General features: G+C 42.0%; 1 protein-coding gene across 7 annotated transcripts in view; it reads left to right on the forward strand.

Moving 5' to 3' along the window:
• Window positions 1-1,361: 1,361 nt before the first annotated feature.
• The window catches only part of LOC111972783 (aspartyl/asparaginyl beta-hydroxylase), a 57,325-nt gene continuing 30,903 nt past the window's right edge, over window positions 1,362-27,783 (forward strand). For 4 of the 7 annotated variants that reach the window (XM_023999857.2, XM_023999859.2, XM_023999860.2 and 1 more), the window contains exons 1-4: window positions 1,459-1,589; window positions 22,406-22,588; window positions 24,033-24,080; window positions 24,937-25,005. In XM_023999857.2, coding sequence (XP_023855625.1) covers window positions 1,550-1,589; window positions 22,406-22,588; window positions 24,033-24,080; window positions 24,937-25,005 — 340 coding nt within the window. In that variant the 5' untranslated portion in view covers window positions 1,459-1,549. Of the gene's footprint in view, window positions 1,590-22,405; window positions 22,589-24,032; window positions 24,081-24,936; window positions 25,006-27,783 lie in introns of all 7 variants that reach the window. The other 3 variants (XM_023999858.2, XM_070446621.1, XM_023999861.2) reach the window with 2 other exon arrangements.

The following is a 27,783-nucleotide window of genomic DNA, read 5'->3' on the forward strand; positions in this document are numbered from 1 at the left end:
TATTTTGAGACATGTTTAGTTATTACCTGCAATCAACTTGTGCAAAACCTTAGAAGATTGCGTTCATTTCATCTGTCAAATTATTTTAAATTATTACGTTTACCGTAGTTCCCCAGAACAGTTGAGCCAGTCACGTGTTTGTTTGTAAATAGCACAATAAGAGAACGCATGCTGGTGAGGCCATAGCGTTCTATCAGTGAGTGTTGTGTGGCGCACGAGTTGATGAAGTTACACTTGTATGCAATTCACTAATAAATGTTTGCCATCAGATATCTCATAATTGCTTTCTTCCAGAAGTCAAAGAGCTCTGGATGAGGTATCTGTACAGCTGTCTTTTGTTTTTATTGTGCTTCCTACTAGCGTTTAGATTTTTTGTCTCCGTTCTTTTCCCATCTGGTCCGTGTACACATGCTGCTCTTTCTTCAGAAAAGCATGCATCACAACTTTGTTCATTTGCACAATTTCTCTCGTTCACTGTCGCTTATAAATGTCAACACTCGCCGAAAATGACATTTGGTAGCTACTAGCTATGCTTGTATAACTTTATGAGCTGGATGTGCTTGTCTTAGCAATTAGTTCATGTTCGTTCTCGCTCGTTAGCCTTTAGCTAACAGCATCTGTGATTTCGCTTTTAGTTAGTGATAATTTTGTTGGCATTCTGGTAATAGAGGCCCAGTGGGCTTTTCTTGCATTTTTAGCGCCCCTTGTGTGCTTTGCTGGGAATACCGTAAATCCCGGTATGACAATATGAACATCTGGATACCGCCCAAGCCTACACCTTAATGCATACGTTTAAATTATATTATGTGAGATAAACATAACTATTTTTGAAAGTTCTACTTTTACTGTCCCCACTACAACAAACAATACAAAAATACATTTAATTGAAATACTGTAGAATTCCATTTATTCCCATGAAGGACTGCTCCTTCTGGGGAGTGGCAATATGGCCGATCGGTGGCTTCATAGCCTCTCACTGGCCAATACATAGCATTTTACAATCCAGAGTTTAAATACATAACTGGATTTAACCCCCCAGAAGATACTGCAGGCATCCCCATCAGGGACCCAGGCAGAGAAATCCCCGCCTGTCTCAGGTTGGATATTATATAGCCCTCTCTGTCCCTTCCAGGTCCACTCAGCAGCCACCTAAACCCCTTTGATGTTTATGTTACGTGAAGATGTCGCGATAGACAGGGGACACTTTGCCACGTTTTCGCTGTTATCAAAACTGCAGGGCGGAAATCTCTGGGCACTCCCAACAAGTAGTGGTCCAAGCGGTTGAATTACAACAAAAAATGATCTGCCGAAAACTCCGCCCATCTTTCATTCCCTGTCGTGGACTGGCGGAATTTAAGATCACTCAATAGTAAACTGGTTACCATGGACTTTAGCTTGTCAGTCAGTATCCATGAGGACATGATTATTTTGTTGGAATAGTAGGTAATAGGAAGCTATCTCTATCAAGGTGGTATCAGAAATTAATTTAGGGAACAAGAAGGGAGTTTACAGGCCAATTATTTGAACAGTCAGCATCAGTGCACTTACAATGGCTCCGAGGAAGAATTTCAGAAACCAAGCCAAAAAAGGTCAGTACCCTTCCCAATGCTAACTAGCTAACAGCATAGCTCGTGCGCTAAATGATTGTGCAAGTCTAGCTAGTTAAATATGTATTTGCCAGTTATGCAACTGCACGACCACCAGGCAAAGAATAATGTATTTGATAATGTTCTTTCCTCGAGCCAATTGGGCAGAATCTATTTTAAAATGGTACAATGTAGCAACATGTACTGTTACAATGATACAATGTAGCAACTAGGTACTGTTACAATGATACAATGTAGCCCCGCTACTAACGTTCACTGTTGTCCACTGTGTCAGCGGGTTAGTTAATGTCTTCAGTACATTTAGAAGGGAGTTTATACGTTGAGTTATTTGTCTTCTGTTGTTGGTTTAGGCTTCGTGTTTCTCTCTTCTCAAATGACGATGAATGTGAATGATGCTATGTTGGCCTGTGGGGAATGGTCATCAAATTATTCCATATTCCCAGTGCACACCATGTCATTCATCCAGACCATCCCTGGCATAGACGTTTTTTTTTCTTTTTTTTTCAGATAACTGTTTCATGGATTTTGTGTCATTAAAGGGTTGCATAACATTTTTCACACTATTAGCCTACTCTTAAATTATCTTAGAATAAGAGTGTCTTAATTGAGGACTGAGTCTAAACTAGTGAAAAGTGTCCTGTGTTGTGACTGGTGGATAATAGTTACTTATAACAAGGAACTGTCAATGCATGGATTTTAATTGTGTTTTCATTGCACAAACTGGCTAAGTTTTTAGCAAGTATTTCCCACTATAAGTGGATTTCAATCAGAAGTGCAAAGACATGGGAAGTTGCCTGTTGCACTGCAGTGCATGTGGTGCTATTATAAAAAGTCAACATGCACTGTGATTGTAATATCTGATTGGAAGGCATAGCCTACTAATGCTTGGCCCTGTTTGCAGTGCTGTGAACTCAATGGGTTGTTTGTGCTGGTATTGGGAAAGAGACACTGAATCTACACTAGGGTGTCACAACTGCCAAGGCAACATCAACCACAGAAAAATATTGCAGGTGTGCGTGCGTGTGTATGCATGACAGTTGTTAATCTTCATGGTCCATGCCCTGTAACATCCTTTGTTAGACAGATTGTTGCCGAGATCTTTGGCTGCCATTTATGGACCTACTACTCTGATGCACTCGCCTATTGAAAAAGAGGATGATGATTATTAAGTTAACACAAATTATGATTAGCCGATAACCTTTATATTTTTATAAACACATGAAGATTAGCCAATGGCCTTAGAGGAAGTCGTTATAGTCTTCAGTCATGATGGCTGAAATACACTGTGTACAAAACGTCAGGAACTCTTTCCATGACAGACTAACCAGGTGAATCCAGGTGAAAGCTATGATCCCTTATTGATGTCACTTGTTAAATCTACTTCAATGGGCAAGACAAAAGATTGAAGTCCAATTTGTAAGTCGCTCTGGATAAGAGCGTCTGCTAAATGACGTAAATGTAAATGTAAGTGCCTTTGAATGGGGTATGGTAGTAGGTGCCAGGCATGTGTGTCAAGAGCTGCAATGCTGCTGGGTTTTTCCACGCTCAACAGTTTCCCGCGTCTATCAAGAATGGTCCACCACCCAAAGGACATCTAGCCAACTTGACAACTGTGGGCATCATTGGAGTCAACATGGGACAGAATCCCATATATGCCTCTACAACTACAGCTAATGATGTCACTGAAACCCTTAACAAAGAGTTACAGTCTGTTTTGGAATGGGTGGCCAGTAATAAAACTGGTCCTGAACATCTCTAAAACTAAGAGCATTGTATTTGGTGCAAATCTCATTCCCTAAGTTCTAGACCTCAGTTGAATCTGGTAATGAATGGTGTGGCTGTTGAACAAGTTGAGGGGACTACATTTCTTGGTGTTACCTTAGATTGTAAACTGTCATGGTCAAAACGTATAGATTCAGTGGTTGTAAAGCTGGGGAGAGGTCTGACTGTAATAAAGAGATGTTCTGCTTTTTTGACACCACACTCCAAAAATCAAGTCCTGCAGGGTCTACTTTTGTATTATCTTGATAATTGTCCAGCCATGTGCAAGCAAAGACTTAGTTAAGTGCGGCACATCTTGCTCTTCATTGTAATCAGAGGGCTAATATAAATACTATTCATGCCAGTCTCTCTTGGCTAAGAGTTGAGGAGAGACTGACTGCATCACAGCTTTTTATTAGAACCATTAATGTGTTGAATCCCAAATTATTTACATAGTCAACTTACACACAGCTCTGACACACACTTACCCAACCAGACATGCCACCAGGGTTCTTTTCACAGTCCCCAAATCCAGAACAAACTCTGTTCCTTATCATATTGCTCAAATAAACAGCAAACCTGTTTTTTTTTTAAACAGATAAAGCAACGCCACATGGCAGAACACCTCTCCCTTATTTGACCTAGATAGTTTGTGTGTATTAATATATAGACTATGTGGGCCTTTTTTTAATTGATGTAGTTCTGTCCTTGAGCTATTTTTGTATATTAATGTTCTGTATTATTTCATGTTTTGTGTGGACCTCAGGAAGAGTAGCTGCTGTTTTCGCAACAGCTAATAGGGATCCTAATAAAAAGACCAAATCCCGTTGGAATGCTTTCGACACCTTGTAGAGTCCATGCACTGACAAATTGAGGCTGTTCTGAGGGCAAAACGTGGTGCAGCTCAATATGTTGTGTACACTGCGTGTGTAATGATGAGTGTGACGTTTCAAATTGCATTGATGGCTTCTGTATCATGGCAACTAGCATATTGCGTGCCCCATTGTTGGAAGCAGTCGAGAGAGTGCCATGTATTGCACAGTGTCTTCCGTTAAGGTATGGTATCAACATATTTAGACTAGGTTAAATGGTTGGAAGTTTGTAAGCCGATTAAACACTACTCCACCCATCTAGTGAGAAGATGGTAGTGCCCGTATAGCACCAGAATGGGTGTGTCAGCCTAGTCATGAGCTGCAACTTTACACAATTTTTTTTACTGTACAACTATTTCTAAATGCTGTAGTGCAATGTGCTCAAATTCAAGAGAATTTCAACCTCTGCACCAGATCCTCTCTAAAGACCAACTGACAGGCAACTGTCATGTTGTCTGTGTTTGGACAAGTGCCAACTCTGCTGCAATGTCTTTGTGCGTACCTTGTTCTGCACAGTCCCTCTTGTGTCCTATCTGACTATGGCAGATTAGTGTCACACACACACGGCATGTCCTCCCCATATTTGTTTGACGGCTCTAAAAAAGAGTCCCCTGGGCTAGTTTGGCCAGTATCGAGTTCCAGCTGTCCAAGTGGTCACTCTACGCTTCATTCAGGCAGGGGGGATTTGTTAGAAACTGGGGGAAATCAAGGAGTTCTCATCATGGATCCCACTTCATCTGCCCTGATGGAGGAACCCGTGATGGAGGAGCCCATCTGTGAAGAAGCCATATTGGCTAAAGAAATCCTAGATAGGGTCAAGGGGATTTATAAATGGTAGGCTAATGGTTCTGCTTAACTGCTTCATTCAGAAGTGTTGAATGGTAACCGACAGTGTGGTGCCATTAAGCAATAAGGTCCGAGGAGGTGTGGTATATGGCCAATATACCAGGGCTAAGGGATGTTCGTACCCGTGATGCAACGCGGAATGCCTGGATACAGCCCAACGCGGAGTGCCTGGGTATATTGGCCATCTTCCACAAACTCCCGAGGTGCCTTATTGCTATTATAAACTGGTTACCAATGTGAAAATAAATGTTTTGTCATACCCGTGGTATATGGTCTGATATACCATGGCTTTCAGCCAATCAGCATTCAGGGCTCGAACCACCCAGTTTTAAAATATCGAATTGACTAGGATGAGTGACTGTTATTCTGGTTAACAGAGCACTGTCTGCAGTAATGTAGGGCTATTACAAAAGGTATTCGACAGAGCAACCTTCGCCAGCAACCTAAATAGGTAGGGTTGTAGCTATTTAACAGCACAAACTACCTTGCCTTTATACTGATGAAGATGAAGCATCTTAATTGGGGAGGACGGGCTCGTGGTAATGGCTGGAGCCGAATAAGTGAAGTGTTATCAAATACATGGTTTCCGTTCCATTCACGCCGTTCCAGCCATTATTATGAGCCGTCCGCCCCTCATCAGCAGCCTCCACTGTTTTATATATACTTATATTATATATAATATACAGTGGGGAAACAAGTATTTGATACACTCCGATTTTGCAGGTTTTCCTACTTACAAAGCATGTAGAGGTCTGTAATTTTGATCATAGGTACACTTCAACTGTGAGAGACAATCTAAAACAAAAATCCAGAAAATCACATTGTATGATTTTTAAGTAATTAATTTGCATTTTATTGCATGACATAAGTATTTGATACATCAGAAAAGCAGAACTTAATATTTGGTACAGAAACCTTTGTTTGCAATTACAGAGATCATATGTTTCCTGTAGTTCTTGACCAGGTTTGCACACACTGCAGCAGGGATTTTGGCCCACTCCTCCATACAGACCTTCTCCAGATCCTTCAGGTTTTGGGGCTGTCGCTGGCAATACGGACTTTCAGCTCCCTCCAAAATTTTCTATTGGGTTCAGATCTGGAGACTGGCTAGGCCACTCCAGGACCTTGAGATGCTTCTTACGGAGCCACTCCTTAGTTGCCCTGGCTGTGTGTTTCGGGTCGTTGTCATGCTGGAAGACCCAGCTAATCAAATCAAATCAAATCAAATTTTATTAGTCACATACACATGGTTAGCAGATGTTAATGCGAGTGTAGCGAAATGCTTGTGCTTCTAGTTCCGACAATGCAGTAATAACCAACAGTAATCTAACCTAACAATTCCACAACTACTACCTTACACACACACACAAGGTGAAAGGGATAAAGAATATGTACATAAAGATATATGAATGAGTGGTGGTACAGAACGGCATGGCAGATGCAGTAGATGGTATAGAGTACGGTATATACATATGAGATGAGTACTGTAGGGTATGTAAACATAAAGTGCATAGTTTAAAGTGGCTAGTGGTACATGTATTACATAAAGATGGCAAGATGCAGTAGATGATATAGAGTACAGTATTACATATGAGATGGGTAATGTAGGGTATGTAAACATTGTATTAAGTGGCATTGTTTAAAGTGGCTAGTGGTACATTTTTACATAATTTCCATCAATTCCCATTTTTTAAAGTGGCTGGAGTTGAGTCAGTATGTTGGCAGCGGCCGCTAAATGTTAGTGGTGGCTGTTTAACAGTCTGATGGCCTTGAGATAGAAGCTGTTTTTCAGTCTCTCGGTCCCTGCTTTGATGCACCTGTACTGACCTCGCCTTCTGGATGATAGCGGGGTGAACAGGCAGTGGCTTGGGTGGTTGTTGTCCTTGATGATCTTTATGGCCTTCCTGTGACATCGGGTGGTGTAGGTGTCCTGGAGGGCAGGTAGTTTGCCCCTGGTGATGCGTTCTGCAGACCTCACTACCCTCTGGAGAGCCTTACGGTTGTGGGCGAGGCAGTTGCCGTACCAGGCGTGATACAGCCCGACAGGATGCTCTCGATTGTGCATCTGTAGAAGTTTGTGAGTGCTTTTGTGACAAGCCGAATTTCTTCAGCCTCCTGAGGTTGAAGAGGCGCTGCTGCGCCTTCTTCACAACGCTGTCTGTGTGGGTGGACCAATTCAGTTTGTCGTGATGTGTACACCGAGGAACTTTAAAACTTTCCACCTTCTCCACTACTGACACGTCGATGTGGATAGGGGGGTGCTCCTCTGCTGTTTCCTGAAGTCCACAATCATCTCCTTTGTTTTGTTGACGTTGAGTGTGAGGTTATTTTCCTACACCACACTCCGAGGGCCCTCACCTCCTCCCTGTAGGCCGTCTCGTCGTTGTTGGTAATCAAGCCTACCACAGTAGTGTCATCCGCAAACTTGATGATTGAGTTGGAGGCGTGCATGGCCACGCAGTCGTGGGTGAACAGGGAGTACAGGAGAGGGCTCAGAACGCACCCTTGTGGGGCCCCAGTGTTGAGGATCAGCGGGGTGGAGATGTTGTTACCTACCCTCACCACCTGGGGGCGGCCCGTCAGGAAGTCCAGGACCCAGTTGCACAGGGCGGGGTCGAGACCCAGGGTCTCGAGCTTGATGACGAGTTTGGAGGGTACTATGGTGTAAAATGCTGAGCTGTAATCGATGAACAGCATTCTCACATGGGTATTCTCTTGTCCAGATGGGTTTAGGGCAGTGTGCAGTGTGGTTGCGATTGCGTCGTCTGTGGACCTATTGGGTCGGTAAGCAAATTGGATGGGTCTAGGGTGTCCGGTAGGGTGGAGGTGATATGGTCCTTGACTAGTCTCTCAAAGCAACTTCATGATGACGGAAGTGAGTGCTACGGGGCGGTAGTCGTTTAGCTCAGTTACCTTAGCTTTCTTGGGAACAGGAACAATGGTGGCCCTCTTGAAGCATGTGGGAACAGCAGACTGGGATAAGGATTGATTGAATATGTCCGTAAACACACCAGCCAGCTGGTCTGCGCATGCTCTGAGGACGCGGCTGGGAATGCCGTCTGGGCCTGCAGCCTTGCGAGGGTTAACACGTTTAAATGTTTTACTCACCTCGGCTGCAGTGAAGGAGAGCCGCAGGTTTTGGTAGGGGGCCGTGTCAGTGGCACTGTATTGTCCTCAAAGCGGGCAAAAAAAGTTGTTTAGTCTGTCTGGGAGCAAGACATCCTGGTCCGCGACGGGCTGGTTTTCTTTTTGTAATCCGTGATTGACTGTAGACCCTGCCACATACCTCTTGTGTCTGAGCTGTGAATTGCGACTCGATTTTGTCTCTGTACTGAGACTTAGCCTGTTTGATTGCCTTGCGGAGAGAATATGCTACCTTTGTAGTATCGGTCATGCTTCCTCACTTGCCCTGGTTAAAGCAGGTTCGCGCTTTCAGTTTCACGCGATGCTGCCGTCAATCCACGGTTTCTGTTTGGGAATGTTTTTATCGTTGCTGTGGGACGCTCGTCAATGCACTTCCTATGAACTCGCTCAGCCTCACGTATATTCGTCTTGTGTTGACGCGATGCGGAACATATTCCAATCCGCGTGATGCGAAGCAGTCTTGAAGCGTGGATTCAGATTGGTCGGACCAGCGTTGAACAGACCTGAGCGCGGGAGCTTGTTGTTTGAGTTTCTGTTTGTAGGCTGGGATCAAACAAAATGGAGTCGTGGTCAGCTTTTCCGAAAGGGGGCGGGGGAGGGCCTTATAAGCGTCGCGGAAATTAGTATAACAATGGTCTAGGTTTTTCCAGCCCTGGTAGCACAATCGATATGCTGATAGAATTTAGGGAGTTTTGTTTTTAGATTACCTTGTTAAAATCCCCAGCTACGATGAATGCAGCCTCAGGTGTTGTGGTTTCCAGTTTACAAGAGTCAGATAAAGTTCGTTCAGGGCCATCGATGTGTCTGCTTGGGGGGGAATATATACGGCTGTGATTATGATTGAAGAGAATTCCCTTGGTAGATAATGCGGTCGACATTTGATTGTGAGGAGTTCTAGATCAGGTGAACAGAATGACTTGAGTTCCTGTGTGTTGTTATGATGATCACACCACTTCTCGTTAATCATAAGGCATACCCCCCCGCCCCTCTTCTTACCGGAAAGATGTTTGTTTCTGTCGGCGCGATGCATGAAGAAACCAGCTGGCTGCACCGACTCCGTTAGCGTCCCTTGAGTTAGCCATGTTTCTGTGAAGCAGAGCACGTTGCAATCCCTGATGTCTCTCTGGAATGCTACCCGTGCTCGGATTTCATCAACCTATTGTCAAGAGACTGGACATTGGCGAGTAGTATGCTAGGGAGTGGAGCGCGATGTGCCCGTCTCCGAAGCCTGACCACGAGACCGCCTCGTTTGCCCCTTTTTCGGCGTCGCACAGGGTCGCGGCTGGGATCAGATCCATTGTATTGGGTGGAAGGCAAAACACTGGATCCGTTTCGGGAAAGTCATATTCCTGGTAGGAACATGATGAGTTGACGTTAATCGTATATTCAGTAGTTCCTCCCGACTGTATGTAATGAAACCTAAGATTACCTGGGGTACCGATGTAAGAAATAACACGTAAAAAAACAAAATACTGCATATTTTCCAAGGAACGCGAAGCGAGGCGGCCATCTCTTTTCGGCGCCGGAAGTCGAATGCTACGACCCATCTTCAATGCTCTTACTGAGGGAAGGAGGTTGTTGGCCAAGATCTCGCGATACATGCCCCATCCATCCTCCCCTCAATACGGTGCAGTCGTCCTGTCCCTTTGCAGAAAAGCATCCCCAAAGAATGATGTTTCCACCTCCATGCTTCACGGTTGGGATGGGGTGGGTTCGGTGACTCACCTTCTTCTTCTTCCAAACACGGCGAGTGGAGTTTAGACCAAAAAGCTCTATTTTTGTCTCATCAGACCACATGACCTTCTCCCATTCCTCCTCTGGATCATCCAGATGGTCATTGGCAAACTTCAGACGGGCCTGGACATGCGCTGGCTTGAGCAGGGGGACCTTGTGTACACTGCAGGATTTTAATCCATGACGGCGTAGTGTGTTACTAATGGTTTTCTTTTAGACTGTGGTCCCAGCTCTCTTCAGGTCATTGACCAGGTCCTGCCGGGTAGTTCTGGGCTGATCCCTCACCTTCCTCATGATCATTGATGCCCCACGAGGTGAGATCTTGCATGGAGCCCCAGACCGAGGGTGATTGACCGTCATCTTCAACTTCTTCCATTTTCTAATAATTGCGCCAACAGTTGTTGCCTTCTCCCAAGCTGCTTGCCTATTGTCCTGTAGCCCATCCCAGCCTTGTGCAGGTCTACAATTTTATCCCTGATGTCCTTACACAGCTCTCTGGTCTTGGCCATTGTGGAGAGGTTGGAGTCTGTTTGATTGAGTGTGTGGACAGGTGTCTTTTATACAGGTAACGAGTTCAAACAGGTGCAGTTAATACAGGAATGAGTGGAGAACAGGAGGGCTTCTTAAAGAAAAACTAACAGGTCTGTGAGAGCGGAATTCTTACTGGTTGGTAGGTAGTCAAATCTTATGTCATGCATAAAATGCAAATTAATTAGTTAAAAATCATACAATGGATTTTCATGGATTTTTTTTAGATTCGCTCCACAGTGAAGTGTACCTATGATAAATTACAGACCTCTACATGCTTTGTAGTAGGAAACTTGCAAATCTGCAGTTATCAAATACTTGTTCTCCCCACTGTATATATTACACTGCTCAAAAAAATAAAGGGAACACTTAAACAACACAATGTAACTCCAAGTCAATCACACTTCTTGTGAAATCAAACTGTCCACTTAGGAAGCAACACTGATTGACAATAAATTTCACATGCTGGTGTGCAAATGGAATAGACAAAAGGTGGAAATTATAGGCAATTAGCAAGACACCCCCAATAAAGGAGTGGTTCTGCAGGTGGTGACCACAGACCACTTCTCAGTTCCTATGCTTCCTGGCTGATGTTTTGGTCACTTTTGAATGCTGGCGTGCTTTCACTCTAGTGGTAGCATGAGACGGAGTCTACAACCCACACAAGTGGCTCAGGTAGTGCAGCTCATCCAGGATGGCACATCAATGCAAGCTGTGGCAAGAAGGTTTGCTGTGTCTGTCAGCGTAGTGTCCAGAGCATGGAGGCGCTACCAGGAGACAGGCCAGTACATCAGGAGACGTGGGGAGGCCGTAGGAGGGCAACAACCCAGCAGCAGGACCGCTACCTCCGCCTTTGTGCAAGGAGGAGCACTGCCAGAGCCCTGCAAAATGACCTCCAGCAGGCCACAAATGTGCATGTGTCTTCATTCTTAACCAGGATTTCTATGGAACGCCGTTTGGGTCTTTGCATGTCAAAAAAGATACATGTGAAATAACACTATTTGACGTGTCAAATAACACAACCAAATCTGTTTCAGTAGCTATAGTTAGCTAGCTAACTGTATTGCTAGGTTTCATCTAAAATAACCCTAATTTATAAGACGGTTCTTATTCTATTAATGGTGGTCAGACCCGTCCATGTGAAGCTACCCACAATAAGGATTAGCCACAATAGTGGACTTTCGGGTAGCCTTCAAAATACATTTTTTGAATCATTTCAATATTTGTATTAATTTGCAACCCCAAATTCCAGTATTGTGCCTAATCCTTATTGTAGCTAGCTTCACAACCCGGTCCAGTCGAGCTTGCTAGCCAGATGACGCTAGCTGGCTGCTTATAACGTTAGCTTTGGGCAACAGGGTTAAGTAGCTGGCTAGCTATTTGAACTTCAGTTCATGAAAATAATTTCAATATGTGAATAACAAGTGGCTACCTAGCTTATACTTACTCTCAAGGATTCCTAAAAATAATGAAAATGACTGCAGTTTTTACTGGTCATATTGGTGTTAGCTAGGTACCAAGCTAAAGCTAGCTACCCCAGAAGTTGCGGTCGAACAAATAATGCGTTATTACCAACGCTGTATTGTAAGCACATCGTTCATGGCTGGTGTTTGCAGACTTTTTTGTACAGCTTTGACAGTGCCACTATCTTTTGACACGCAAAGGCTCAAACAGTGTTCCAAAGTATGTATGTCGTGAAGCTAATGGCAGTGACGCTATTGTTGTGCAACATCGGTAAAATAGCGCACTTGGTTGTGTTAACCGGGGCTCGACCAGTCGGCGAAAGCCACATCACCCACGACAGAGAACGGTTGATTGTCAAGGGCAATGAAGTCCATTATCTTGGCTTTAATGGATTTCGCCTTTGAGTTGTCTCGCTGAAATTTTGACTTGACTGCTCCATCCACACAGCAGACATAGTGGGCTAGTTTAGGAATGCTGTGTTGCACGTATAGCGTGCATCATGTACCTTCGTTATATAGGTATGCATGTCAGCTTTGACATCGGTTTTGCACATCGGGCGTTAAACTAGACATCGGCTGATACCGATGTTTGCATTTTTAGCTAATATCGGCTGATTTATACGATATTCACCGATATATCGTGCATCCCTACTAGTAATCGTATCTGTAAATTGACAGTTGATAATCAGATCAGCTAATACTCGTGATTGGAAAATGTGTTTTTAATATGCCTAAATAGATTAGCAAAATACCTCCCTGCACGTTCTCACTGCAGATTCGGAGGAGCGCGAAATGATGAAGCTATTGGACAGAGAAATGCAGCTTCACTCTATCCAATCAGAGCAGCAGGTTCTCGTCCTTATATTTGTATATTCTTAATTCCATTTCTTTACTTAGATTTGTGTGTATTAGGTATTTGTTGTGAAATTGTTAATTATTGCTGCACTGTCGGAACTAGAAGCATTTCGCTACAGCCGCAATAACATCTGCTAAACACGTATGTGACCAATAAAATTTGATTTGAACAACGTACAGCCCGCCTCTTCTCTTTAGACAGGCAAACTAGCCAGTTGACTTATTTAGACCATGTAGAACCTCGCACATGACTAATTGAAAGATGCGTGGCACACAATTATTTATATTTATTTTAGGTCAGAAATAATTACAAAAAATACTCTCATCATATCCAGAAAATTGCCCATATCCGTTAGATACTAATATTGGACTATAAAAGAATGAGGGCAGAGCACGCCCCTATCGAGCGGGCCAGAGCTTCATGTTCCTTGGCGTCCACATCACTAAGGACTTAACATGGTAAACACACACCAACACTGTCGTGAAGAGGGCACAGCAGCACCTCTTGCCCCTCAGGAGGCTGAAAAGATTTGGCATGGGCCCTCGGATCCTCAAAAAAATCTTAACTGGCTGCATCACCGCTTGGTATTTGAAATTTACTGCCGTTGACCCCAAAAGAGTTCCAGAGGATGGTGCGGACAGCCAAGTACATCACTGGGGCTGAGATCCGTGCCATCCAGCACTACCATATCAGGCAGTTTGTTTTATTCATTTATAGGGGACAATGCACATTAATCAACATCAATAATGCAACATCCATGTAAATTTGCCGGGTTTAGCCATAAGCTAATTTGCACCCGTAGGCCCCGGGCAGGTAAGGGCCTTTATACAGCCACAATAAAAATACATTACATCCAATTATATATCTTTCTAACAACAACACTGTCATCAACTGTTGTCTTACATATGAGGAACCACAGATAACTCGTGCTAGTTTCTGGATTTTACCATATTAATAACCTAACGCTCGTATTTCTGTGTGTATATTATAATTAAGTCTATGATTTGATATTTGAAAGAGCAGCCTGACTAAGAGGTGGTAGGCAGCAGCAGGCTCGTAAGCATTCATTCAAACTTTCCTGCGTTTGCCAGCAGCTCTTAGCAATGCTTGAAGCACAGTGCTGTTTTTTACTTCAAGCCTATCAACTCCCGAGATTAGGCTGGCAATACTATAGTGCTTATAAGAACATCCAATAGTCAAATATGAAATACAAATGGTAGAGAGAGAAATAGTCCTACAATGCCTATAATAACTACAACCTAAAACTTCTTAACTGGGAATATTAAAGACTTATGTTAAAAGGAACCACCAGCTTTCATGTGTTCAAGTTCTGAGCAAGGAATATAAGTGTTAGCTTTTTTACATGGCACATATTGCACTTTTACTTCTCCCACTGTTTCTTTCATTATTTAAACCAAATTGAACATGTTTCATTATTTATTTGAGACTAAATAGATTTAGCTAGCTGTGAAGATCAGGAGTAATGGTCCAGGGATTACGGCAGGAATCCGGTGTTGTAGTGGAGAGACAGTCCGTTACTGGTAGGCTGGCGAGTATTATCCAGGCTAAAAATATATATATATATTTTAAACAGGGCTGTGCAGAAGATAAAGGCCGCTAGCAGTGGCTAACAGTGACTAAATAGCTTGTAGCTAATTAGCTGGTTAGCTTCTGATGGCTAGGTGGTTCTTGCTATAGGTCTAAAAATTTAAAATAATAGCGGTTCCGTATTACATTGGGTAAGGCAGGTTACCAGAAGGTATAATTGAACTAAACTGGAGAAGAGATATAAAATATAAATATCTTCAGGAATACCATGTCTAGACCAAATAAATATTTTGTTCTAGAGCTCCTGAAGAATCTAATAGAACAGAATCTCAGCATCAGCACAGTATTGAGTGAGAACTGTGGTGTTGGTTGGAAATGTCAGAGGAAGGTCAGAAAAATTGCCAAAGACTCCAGCCACTCAAGCCATAGACTGTTCCCTCTGCTACCATCCAGCAAATTGTACCAGAGCATCAGCTCTCAGGCCAACAGGCTCAGAGATCGCTTCTACCTCCAAGCCATTAATGGTCAATTAGTTAGTCTGTGCAGATAACGGTACCCAATCTTGCACTGACTGACCATACGCATGCACACTCACTAGACCAGGGATGAGCAACTGAATTAAAAAAAWATATATATTTTTTTTTACTTAGGGTCTCAACTCACAAGGTGATTACACAAGGTGCAATTTTGAAATTTGGTTGTGCTTCATCAGTTTTTCACTTATGTCAGTCACTGATAGTCACTATTAGCCCATGTAAGCAAAAATATTTTAGCTGACCGCTACACTAAGTTACCAATCTATCTAAACTTAGTGATCACGGTCAAATTACCGTCTGGGGGGCCCCCATTGATTTTGTTAGTCTCAGATATCATATTAAAACGGCACACATTTCACTCCACCCTATGGCAAAATGAGTAGAATTGCCGGACATGTGTTTATAAAATCTTCTACACAACATGGCAAAATTTTGTAGAATTGCACAGAATTAACAAAAAAATGATTTCTCTGCTGTCGAGGGGTCTGCTAAAATGTTTTGCAAAGTGGTGTTGTATGCACATGTGGATACGCAGACTTGCGAGCAACTGCGATGGTGTTAAGATTGCGATGGTGTTAAGATTTTTTGTGGCTCCCACGCCCATCCTTGCCCTACTCACTCACACTACATTGACACTCCCACACACATTCACTACTGTGCATTCGGGAAAGTATTCAGACCCCTTCACTTTTTCCACATTTTGTTACATTACAGCCTTATTCTAAAATTGATTATATTGTTTCCCCCCCACCCATCAATCTACACACAACACTCCATAATGACAAAGCATAAACAGGTTTTTAGATTTTTTTTTGCAAATGTATCAAAATTAAACGACTAAAATCACATTTTACATAAGTATTCAGACCCTTTACTCAGTACTTTGTTGAAGCACCTTTGGCAGTGATTACAGCCTCAAGTCTTCTTGGGTATGATGCTACAAGCTTGGTACACCTATATTTGGAGTTTCGCTCATTCTTCTCTGCAGATCCTCTCAAGCTCTGTCAGGTTGGATGTGGAGTGTCACTYCACAGCTATTTTCAGGTCTCTCCAGAGATGTTAGAACAGGTTCAAGTCTGGGCTCTGGCTGGTCTACTCAAGGACAGTCAGAGACTTGTCCTGAAGCCACTCCTGCGTTGTCTTGGCTGTGTACTTAGGGTTGTTGTCGTGTTGGAAGGTGAACCGTGGCACTAGTCTGAGGTCCTGAGCGCTTTGGAGCAGGTTATTCATCTTTTCCTCGACCCTGACTGGTCTCAGTCCCTGCCGCTGAAAAACATCCCCACAGCATAATGCTGCCACCACCATGCTTCACCGTAGGGATGGTGCCAGGTTTCCTCCAGACGTGACGCTTGGCATTCAGGCCAAAGAATTCAGTCTTGGTTTCATCAGACCAGAGAATCTTGTTTCTCATGGTCTGAGTCCTTTAGGTACCTTTTGGCAAACTCCAAGCGGGCTGTCATGTGCTTTGTACTAAGGAGTGGCTTCCGCCTAGCCACTCTACCATAAAGGCCTGATTGGTGGAGTGCTGCAGAGATGGTTGTCCTTCTGGAAGTTTGTCCCATCTCCACAGATGAACTCTGGAGCTCTGTCAGAGTGACCATCGGGTTCTTGGTTACCTCTCTGAGCAAGGCCCTTCTCCCCCGATTGCTCAATTTGGCCGAGCAGACAGCTCTTGGAAGACTCTTGGTGGTTCCAAACTTCTTCCATTTAAGAATGATGGAGGCCACTGTTCTTGGGGACCTTCAATGCTGCAGAAATGTTTTGGTACCCTTCCACAGATCTGGCCTCCACACAATCCTCTCTCGGAGCTCTACGGACAATTCCTTCGACCTCATGGCTTGGTTTTTGCTCTGACATGCCCTGTCAACTGTGGGACCTATTATATAGACAAGTGTGTGCACATTTCCAAATCATGTCCAATCAAATTAATTTACTACAGGTGGACTCCAAGTTGTAGAAACGTCAAGGATGATCGATGGAAACAGGATGCACCTGAGCMCAATTTCGTGTCTCATAGCAAAGGGTCTGAATACTTGTGTAAATAAGGTATTTCAATATATATATATATATATTAATTTTTTTATACAATTTGCAAAAATGTATTAACCTGTTTTTGCTTTGTCATTATGGGGTATTGTGTGTAGATTGAGTGGGTAAAAAATTATTTCATATATTTTAGAATAATACTGAAACATAACAAAATGTGGAAAAAGTTAAAGGCTCTGGTGACTTTCTGAATAATTCGGGAAGGATTCACACCCCTTGACTTTATACAGGGACATCTTGTATTTCAGAGGCACAACAACAACTTGTATCTGTCAAAGTAAAACGTGACTTGCCTGGTCCTACTATGGCCGACCTTGAGTTCAGCCTGTGGAACCAGTCAGTGTCTGGGGCCTTTAGGCCTACTGCCTTCCTCTGTCATTCATCATTTGTTCCAGGCAGGGTTATTTTCTACCTGGACTGCAGCATCCCCCTCACTCCTCCTCTTAGTCAGATCAGCTCTCACTAACCCCTAGCATCTGGGGAAATAGACTGAGAATTCTGAAAGAAAGTCAATCACAATGACTGAAATATGCCCAGTCAAAATGACTGCGATATATCCAGTTAGCAAATATCTATGCCCTATGAGATACAGTGCCTCGTAAAAGTATTTAGACCCTTTGGAGTTCTTCACATTTTATTGTGTTACAAAGTGGGAGTACCAATCTATACAAAATACTCTGTAATGTCATAGTGGAAGAAACATTAGCATAAACAAATAAAAAATAAACTAAAATATAGCCTAAATTAGTTCAGAAATAACATTTGGCTTAATAAATCACATGTTACATGGACTGACTCTGAAATAATAGGGGTTGACATGAATCGTCCATCTGAACTGAGCTGCAGGACAGGAATGAAACTGCTCAGGGATGTTACCATGATCCCATTGGTAATTTTAAAACTGCTACAGAGTTCAGTGGGAGAACTGAGGATGGATCAACAACATTGTAGTAACTCCACAATAATGACCTAAGTGACAGAGTGAATAGAATAATACATATATACAGAATAAAAGTATTCAAAAACATGTATGCAACAAGGCACTAAAGAAATACTGCAAAGGAATCAAATTCATTTTGTATTTGCCACATGCACCAAATACAACAGGTGTAGACTTTACCGTGGAATGCTTACTTACGAGCCCATTCCCAACAAAGCTGAGAATAGGTTTTTATTACCGGCATAAGGCTTGTTTTTCTTTTGAGGCCAGGAAGGAGCTGGTACGATGTACATTACTGGCAGTTTTAGATTTTAGTGATGTTATACAGTGCTGTGAAAAAGTTTTTGCCCCCTTCCTGATTTGTTATTTTATTGCACATGTCACACTTAAATGTTTCAGATCAAACAAATTTAAATGTTAAACAAGTAAACACAAAATGCAGTTAAGTGTTCACCACTGTTACAAATTTTCTCCATTTGTGTATAATGGCTCTCACCGTGGTTCGCTGGAGTCCCAAAGCTTTAGAAATGGCTTTGTAACCCTTTCCAGACTGATAGATGTCAATTACTTTGTTTCTCATCTGCGCCTGAACTTCTTTGGATCGCGGCATGATGTCTTGCTTTTTGAGATCTTTTGGCCTACTTCACTTTGTCAGACAGGTTCTATTTAAATGATTTCTTGATTCAACGGGTTTGGCAGTAATCAAGCCTGGGTGTGGGTAGTGAAATTCATGATTTAACAAGGGGGGAGCAATTACTTTGTCACATAGGGCCATGAAGGTTCAGATAGCTTTTTTCCCTTAATAAATACACAACTGCATTTTGTGTTTTATTTGGGTTATCTTTGTGTATTATTAAAATTTGTTTGATCTGAAACATTTAAGTGTGACAAATGTGCAAAAAAATTACAAATCAGGAAGGGGGCATATACTTTTTCACAGCACTGTATATATGCAGGCCTCAGCCACTACCCTGAGAGCACTTGATTCAGTGTCAAATGTCTAACACATCATTGTGATCTCTACAGCACTGTTGGCTGGTCGTCATTGACCAAGCTTAAACACTGCGTAGGCTTAAACACTGGCATACACTAATTTCTAAGGACATATTGGGTAAAATGCCATTTTATCTCTGTTCTTTTTTTAGTCAGGTCGGTAAATAAATATCAATATCATTACGGTCCCATTCTCATTTGCTTCTAACAGTACCAAAAATTAGAACACGTCATGTTAGAAATAGTTTTGGTTTCTTAGCTCCGTGGTCCTGGAATTCTCTCCTGAACATTTAAAAATTTGATGATCCACTTTTGTTGGTGGAGTTGATTGATGTATATATCATAGAAGAGTGTAGTTGTCTTTAGGCCAGCTGTTTTTAGTCAAGATTTTCGTGTTTAACGTCAAATGTTTTTGTTGTACTCTGTGTGTTTTTATAGATTTTGTTTCATGTTGTGTTAGTGTATGTAAGTCTCTCTTGGAAAAGAGCTCTCAATGAGAAAAACCTGTATAAATAAAGGTACAGTTTTTAACCTCACTAGGGTATGTGGGACGATAGCGTCCCACCTCGTCAACAGCAAGTGAAACTGCAGGGCGCCAATTTCAAAACAGAAATCCCATAATTTAAATTTATATCCAAAAATCTGAGTTTAGGCGGGACGCTACTGTCTCACTTGGCAAAAAGCCAGAGAAAATGCAGAGCGCCAAATTCAAATTAATTACTATAAAAATTACTATAAAAATCAAACTTTCATTAAATGACACATGAAAGATACCAAATTAAAGCTACACTGGTTGTGAATCCAGCCAACATGTCAGAATTCAAATAGGCTTTTCGGCGAAAGCAAACAATGCTACTATCTGAGGATAGCACCATTGTAAACAAAGAGAGAGAAGCATATTTCAACCCTGCAGGTGTGACAAAACGCAGAAATAAAAATATAATTCATGCCTTACCTTTGACGAGCTTCTGTTGTTGGCACTCCAATATGTCCCATAAACATCACAAATGGTCCTTTTGTTCGATTAATTCCGTCGATATATATCCAAAATGTCAATTTATTTGGCGCATTTGATCCAGAAAAACACCGGTTACAAATTGTGAAACGTGACTACAAAATATCTAAGGTTACTTGTATACTTTGCCAAAAATGTCAAACTACTTTTGTAATACAACTTTAGGTATTTTTTACGTAAATAATCGATCAAACAGTTTTAGAAACTTTAGTGTTTTCTATCCAAATCTACTAATAATATGCATATCTTATCTTCTGGGGATGAGTAGCTGGCAGTTTAATTTGGGCATGCTTTTCATCCAAAATTCCGAATGCTGCCTCCTACCCAAGAGAAGTTAAAAAGACAAATTTGCAAAAAAGCTAATAGTCACACAAAGTAATAATGAGACTATATACAAGGAGTGCCGGTAGTGAGTCAATGTGCAGGGGTACGAGGTAGTTGAGGTAATACATTATGTACATGTGGGTAGGGGTAAAAGTGACTAGGCAATCAGGATGATGATAATAAACAGAGTAGGGGTGTGTGTGTGTGTGTTGGACTCTCTGTAGTGAGTGTGTGGGTAGAGTCTAGTGAGTGTGCATTGAGCCAGTGCAAGAACACACATTTTGGCCTGAATGCAAATCCTTATGTTTGGGGCAAATTCAACACATCACTGAGTGAGTGTCTGCCTCTTTATTTTCAAGCTTGGTGGTGGCTGCATCATGGTATGGGTATGTTTGACATCGGCAAATACTGGGGAGTTTTTCAGGATAAAAATTAACTGGATGGAGCTAAGCACAGGCAAAATCCTAGAGAAAAACTTGCTTAAATCTATGGCAAGACCTGACCATTGCTGTTTAGCCATGATCCCCAGCATCTTGACAGAGTTCCACGTTTTTTAAAAGAGTAATGGGCAAATATTCCACAATCCAGGTGTGAAAAGCTCTTATAGACTTACCCAAGAAGACTCACAGCTGTAATCGATGCCAAAGGTGTTTCTAACATGTATTGATTCAGGGAGCTGAGTACTTATGCCACAACTTTCATTTGAAGTAGTCTTTAAAAAAAATATATTAAAAAAAATCTTCCACTTTGACATGGCATAATATTTTGTGTAGATTGTTGACAAAAAATTGCAATCTATTTTAAATCACACTTTGTAACACAACAAAATGTGAAGAAATCCAAAAGGTCTGAATACTTTTGCAAGGCACTGTATGTCCCAGTAGCATAGGCTACAGTATGCTCCAGTCAGAATGACTGAGATATGTCCCGGTAGCCTATGTTCCAGTCAGAATGACTGAGATATGTCCCGGTAGCCTATGTTCGCAGTCAGAATGACTGAGATATGTCCCGGTAGCCTATGTTCCAGTCAGAATGACTGAGATATGTCCCGTGAGCCTATGTGTCCAGTTCAGAATGACTGAGATATGTCCCGGTAGCCTATGTTCCAGTCAGAATGACTGAGATATGTCCCGGTAGCCTCTATGTTCCAGTCAGAATGACTGAGATATGTCCCGGTAGCCTATGTTCCAGTCAGAATGACTGAGATATGTTCCCGGTAGCCTATGTTCCAGTCAGAATGACTGAGATATGTCCCGGTAGCCTATGTTCCAGTCAGAATGACTGAGATATGTCCCGGTAGCCTATGTTCCAGTCAGAATGACTGAGATATGTCCCGGTAGCCTATGTTCCAGTCAGAATGACTGAGATATGTCCCGGTAGCCTATGTTCCAGTCAGAATGACGAGATATGTCCCGGTAGCCTATGTTCCAGTCAGAATGACTGAGATATGTCCCGGTAGCCTATGTTCCAGTCAGAATGACTGAGATATGTCCCGGTAGCCTATGTTCCAGTCAGAATGACTGAGATATGTCCCGGTAGCCTATGTTCCAGTCAGAATGACTGAGATATGTCCCGGTAGCCTATGTTCCAGTCAGAATGACTGAGATATGTCCCGGTAGCCTATGTTCCAGTCAGAATGACTGAGATATGTCCCGGTAGCCTATGTTCCAGTCAGATATGACTGAGATATGTCCCCGTAGCCTATGTTCCAGTCAGAATGACTGAGATATGTCCCGGTAAGCCTATGTTCCAGTCAGAATGACTGAGATATGTCCCGGTAGCCTATGTTCCAGTCAGAATGACTGAGATATGTCCCGGTAGCCTATGTTCCAGTCAGAATGACTGAGATATGTCCCGGTAGCCTATGTTCCAGTCAGAATGACTGAGATATGTCCCGGTAGCCTAGTTCCAGTCAGAATGACTGAGATATGTCCCGGTAGCCTATGTTCCAGTCAGAATGACTGAGATATGTCCCGGTAGCCTATGTTCCAGTCAGAATGACTGAGATATGTCCCGGTAGCCTATGTTCCAGTCAGAATGACTGAGATATGTCCCGGTAGCCTAGTTCCAGTCAGAATGACTGAGATATGTCCCGGTAGCCTATGTTCCAGTCAGAATGACTGAGATATGTCCCAGTAGCCTATGTTCCAGTCAGAATGATTAACCTACTCATTGTGTCCTTTCTTTTCCAGAGGTGAAGCCTGCAGCAGTGGTGAATAAGAATGGTGTGAAAGCGGAGGCTACTGTTGCTGCTAGTGGTGGTGGTTTTAGCAACACAAAGATCTTCACCTGGTTCATGGTGCTGGCTCTGCTGGGGGTGTGGAGCTCCGTGGCCGTGGTGTGGTTTGACCTGGTGGACTACGACAACGTCATCGGTGAGTCACCTGACCTCCCCACAGCCCTATGATAAAGAGTAATGCTTTATTTTACAACCCGGTTTAATCTGGTACCTGGTATTGACATGTTACTCACAAAGGAACCTTTGTGGTTACAATACTCACCTCAAAGAATTACACACTATCGGTAACTACTAACTACCAATACATGGTATGTCAATGAATTTCAAAGAAACCAAAGTGTAATTACCATGGAAGTATTATTTAATCAGGCTACTGTTTTAATTAACAAGTAATTTCTAACTAACTATCAACAGGCTATAAATAATAAAGCGTTATCTGATAAACTCTTGCCTTTTTGTGTTACAATAAGATAAGAATTAAGTTATATCTGATTTAAATATAAAAATGCACAACGTTACAACATGTATGTATTGCAATATACGGTATATCATGTAAAATTTAGGGCATTGGGTTATGTTTGTATTAGGGATGCACCGATAAGAAATGTTCCTTGCTAAAAAACCCGATACCAATAACCACAGCCTTTTTAAGCATTCTAGTACAGTTAAATAGTTTAAACACACACACTGACCAAAAAGTTTTTTTGTTGGCATTTATAAATGTCCCCATTACCAGTAAAACATAACCAAAACCTATTTATTTCACTTACTTGCTGTGCTGTTTCATTTGTTCAGTCTCAACCAGGATTTCATCATACATGTCAAGCATTGAAGTTTCAACTCTGTGTCCGTGGCCTCTCTTTCTCGGTGTGCGCTGTCACTGTGTTTCTTTTCCATATTGTCCAGCTATGTCTGTAACATTTCACGTAAACCCTTTTTCTTACTCTTTCAAATGACTGCTCGACTTGTTGACTGCTCGAGCCACACAGACATTGTGGGCTAGGTTAGGAATGCTGTGTTGCATGTTAGCGCTATATTTTTTTGTGGCGTCATTACGTCATCTACCTACGTTATATAGGTATGCACGTCAGCTTTGACATCGATTTTGCACATCGGCATTAAACTAGACATCGGGCCGATGTTGGCATTTTTAGCGACTATTCCGATATGCTTACCGCTATATCGTGCATCCCTAGTTTGTATGCTACATTTCAACCTGCAGTGTTTAGCCTAAATTGAGTAATCCCCTATAGATGATGTTCTAACCACAAAGCTTTCTGTAGGCTCATGAGAACGCCATTTACTTCCTGTATGATTCGGAGAAGGCATTATGTGGGTTAGACAGAGATCCGTTACTGACAGAAGGCCATGACCTTATGAAGAAGAACATTTAAGGGGGAAAGAGGAATTCCTATTGAAATTAGTAACAGGGTTTTGTAAAAATGTTTTTAAAAATGACATTTTAGTACCCAATTTAATATGTGTAACATGAAGTAATACTGACACTGTTTCATTAACTTTTGATATTGATGATGTCCCTATAAACAAACTGCTCCTGTGTGTCTTTTAATCTTGCAAAGCAGAGAGGGCAAAGGAATTCCGTTTTAACTTTTCAGAGGTTTTACAAGGTATGGTCTTTACTTGCATGTATCACCAATATTCAATTATATCTGTTATTAGTTTTGAATAGGTTACATTATAGTATGCCTCAAAATAATGATTTAACAATATGCAGTACAATATACTTGTCTTGCTGTTCCCTCTGGGACCACCCATGTGAAAATGTATGCACGCATGACTGTAAATTAGATTAATGTGTCTGCTAAATGGCATGTATGTTGCATGGCTTGTTGATGTTTCTTTTCCTGGTCTTTTGATTGGTTTGTTTTTACTAGTCCCTTTATTTATTAGGCTTTGACTCATACTAAATGTTTTTTTATTTCTCATATCTGATTTTGAAGAAGCAAATTCATTGGATTGAAGGTATAGCTTCATTTCATCAAGGCCCTGCGACGGACTAGCGTCCTATCCAGGGGGTGTACTTGTTGGCTACATCATGCTGCCTGTGTTCGGCTGTGGTAGGCCTAGGGCTAGTCGAGTGGTTGCCGCTTTATATATATATATATATATCTATATATATATACTGCTGCAGTTCAGCAGTATCACCATGACCACAACTTCCCTCTCAGAAATACAGAAGGAATTCAGAGCTGAGCTGTAGATATGATACGGTTCCACTCTGAACACCATAGTATGACTTCATTGGCAAGTAGTGAAGTATCACTAAAATCAGGAGAGTCACATTAAAGAATCCCAATGACCTATTAACTGTCTGTAATTACAGAGGAAGTGTATGTCCCCTAGACCCCCCCCCCCCCCACACAATGATTTTGATGGAAAGGCCAAGAACAGGCTCATTTGTGGAAAGGACTGTACTCTGAACATTGTTTATGATATGACTTTAAGACTATTCCCTTTTTGTAGGTAAACTTTCAGCGTATGACGCAGATGGCGACGGCGACTTCGATGTGGAGGACGCCAAAGTACTACTCGGCAAGTGCATTTTCTAATAATGACCTTTTTGTGACCTCTAAAATGTCACTCATGCATGACTGACTTGGTTTTCTTGTGTTTGAGTACCAGTGCCATGAACTTAACAGCTTACTTAGAGCTTACTTCAATGGGGAAAAACTCAAGTGGGTGGCGTTAAAACTTCCCTATGAATTGGTACTAAAACTTAAAATAAACAAATAGTTCCATGTAAGTACTCCTGCACAGAGTTGTTCAGCAGTAGCTCTTTCATTTAGTATACGGCTCAAAAGAGCTTGAAGTCCTGTGGCAGCATCTACACAGCCTTATTTAACTTCGACAGTCTACAGTTCTGTTGTGCATTTGTGCTGAAAACCAACAATATTACTTATGGTTGTTGTAACGTTGGTCACCTGCCGCATGTACAGTATCTAAAATACTGCTTTATTACTGACACTTCTCATTTCCCACAATGCCTAGCCTAATAGCTCTTGTCCTGTGTATCCTAATAAATAAAGGGACTAATAAAGACTAAACCAATCAAAGACCAGAACAAATGACTGTACCTTACCAACCACAATCCCTAAACATAGCTGGCAACGACATTTCATAATTCGACACTTTCGAGAGCTACACTCAACTTTTAAAGGGGGGTATTTTCTTGCCGCTCTTCTATTCGACTTATACGCCTCTTTCCTGCATTACCATCCACTTTATTCATTTCTCTTCCCTCTCTCCATCCTCTCGCTCCTCTTCTCTCCCCCTTGTTTTTCTCCTCTCTCTCGTCAGGCTTGACCAAAGATGGCGGTGAAATTACTAATGAAAACGCAGATTCCCTAGAGGAAATCTTCGGTATTTTAGCCGAGGAGGGCTCTGATTGGTTTTACGGCTTCTTCACGTTTCTCTATGATGTGATCACTCCTCCCGTAGAGAAGGATCCAGAGATTCCAGAGAGTCAGACAGCAGAGGAGGATGATGAGGAGGAGGAGGAGGGTGATGCTGGTACGTCCCAGAATGACGGTGGGGTTCAGGGCGTTATATTAGACCTACAGGATCAATAGCCAAAAGCTCCTGAGCGTTCGACTCCTAGCCTGCCGTCCACAAGGAGCAGAAGGAGACTAGTCTACTGGGTGAGGTCTAAGGTCACCCAAAGGTCACCTCACCTCACCCCCCCATCTCTAACTGGAGGAAGTTGAATCTGGCGCTGATCCTGTCAAATGAAGGACTCTGAAAAGAGTGTCTGAAATAAGGATATTATGTTTTTGTCCTCGTCGACTTTGGCCTTGCTGCAATGGTGCTTGCCGTTGGGAATATTGACCTGGACTTTTGGGACTATGCTTTGTACTTTTTCTAAATCTACTTCTCACCGTCATTGTGATGCACTAATTCTTTGCTCATCTGTTTTCTGACCTGAATTAATCCTTTGTGCTATTCTAATCTTTTAATTTGTCCAAGTTAAACTGTGTTTCGCATTTAGTTGTAATTAATTTTTTAAATGTAAATTAATCACTTAATCTTTACTCTTAAGCCTTACAGTAATTCCTTTTACTGTAATTTCCATTTCTTCTATCTATATAACCATCCACTCACCATCTACATAACACTGTTCAGGCTTCTGATAACATTGGATGTTGCAATTCAGGTGACTCCTAGTTCAATTTGAAAAAAATGTCATATAGCTTTTTAAGCAAAGCAACGTTAGATGCTGAGTATAAAAACTGCATGAACTGCAGTAACAGATGACGTCAGCGTTGATCACATTTGTTTAGTTAGCTTGTTGTACTGTAGTAGTAATGTAAACTTAATTCAAAACATGCTGTATCTATTTGCATTGTCTGTCCTAAGACTAAGTCTAGAAGTCGCCTCTTTACCCAGCAGTAGGTCTAGGAAGACTGATTTTCTTAAATTCCTTTGACTCTATGTTGTTAGGCTTACATATGGGAAGTGGTAACACAGTGTGTTGTTGGAATGATGCAATGTGAATGACCACTTGAGCGAGGACTATTCTCTGAATGTGAAACTACTGTTTTGGTACTTATGTTTGTTAAACTTTTAACTGCTAATATACCACTATGCTATTATTGGATTAAAGAGAAGTTCCCAAACTTCACCCATCTCTTGCTAAACAGACCCATAAAGGTCAGCATGAACCCCAGAGTTTGGGAATGTCGTCCACGTTGACTTGTGGCCATCTAGGCTAAGTATTTACTGAGGGGTTTCGGACTGTGTTCAGTTTTTATTTACCAAAGGTCATGGAGACTAAGAGGGTGTATTTCTGTTTCAGACTGGAGGGACAACATTTTAGGCCATTTTAAGTAGGCATATTGCAAGATGTTAGCCTATTATATATCTTGACATAAACAAAATGCAGTGTTCAGATATTTTATGTTGTGAGGTAGTTTGAACGTCTGTCTATGGAATAAATATGTTGATTGAACTCTTATATTTAGTGTCTGTCTACAAGCATGGGCACTCAATGGTTATGGGCATCGATTAAGTATTTTATGCATTTTGTACAGGATAGGAATAAGTGACTGGTTTCTGTTTGATATTGATTGAGCGATCGTGTCAAATTGGCGCTATGATGCACTCTTTGAAATTGGCACGTACAGTCCCCTCCGACATGGTCCATGCTGTCTCTAATTTCTTTTTGGGTTTTGTTTGTATGTTAGATGAAAAAGAGGTCCAAGTTCCTCCTCCCAAAATGGAAAGGCTGAAAAAAGGTACTTCCTCCTTGTTGGTCGCTCCCTGTGCGTGTTGTCATTGGCCAACATTTTTTGTTTGCTCAACTCTCTCATGACC

Source organism: Salvelinus sp. IW2-2015, linkage group LG14, assembly GCF_002910315.2.
Source record: "Salvelinus sp. IW2-2015 linkage group LG14, ASM291031v2, whole genome shotgun sequence".
NCBI classification, from domain to species: Eukaryota; Metazoa; Chordata; class Actinopteri; order Salmoniformes; family Salmonidae; genus Salvelinus; species Salvelinus sp. IW2-2015.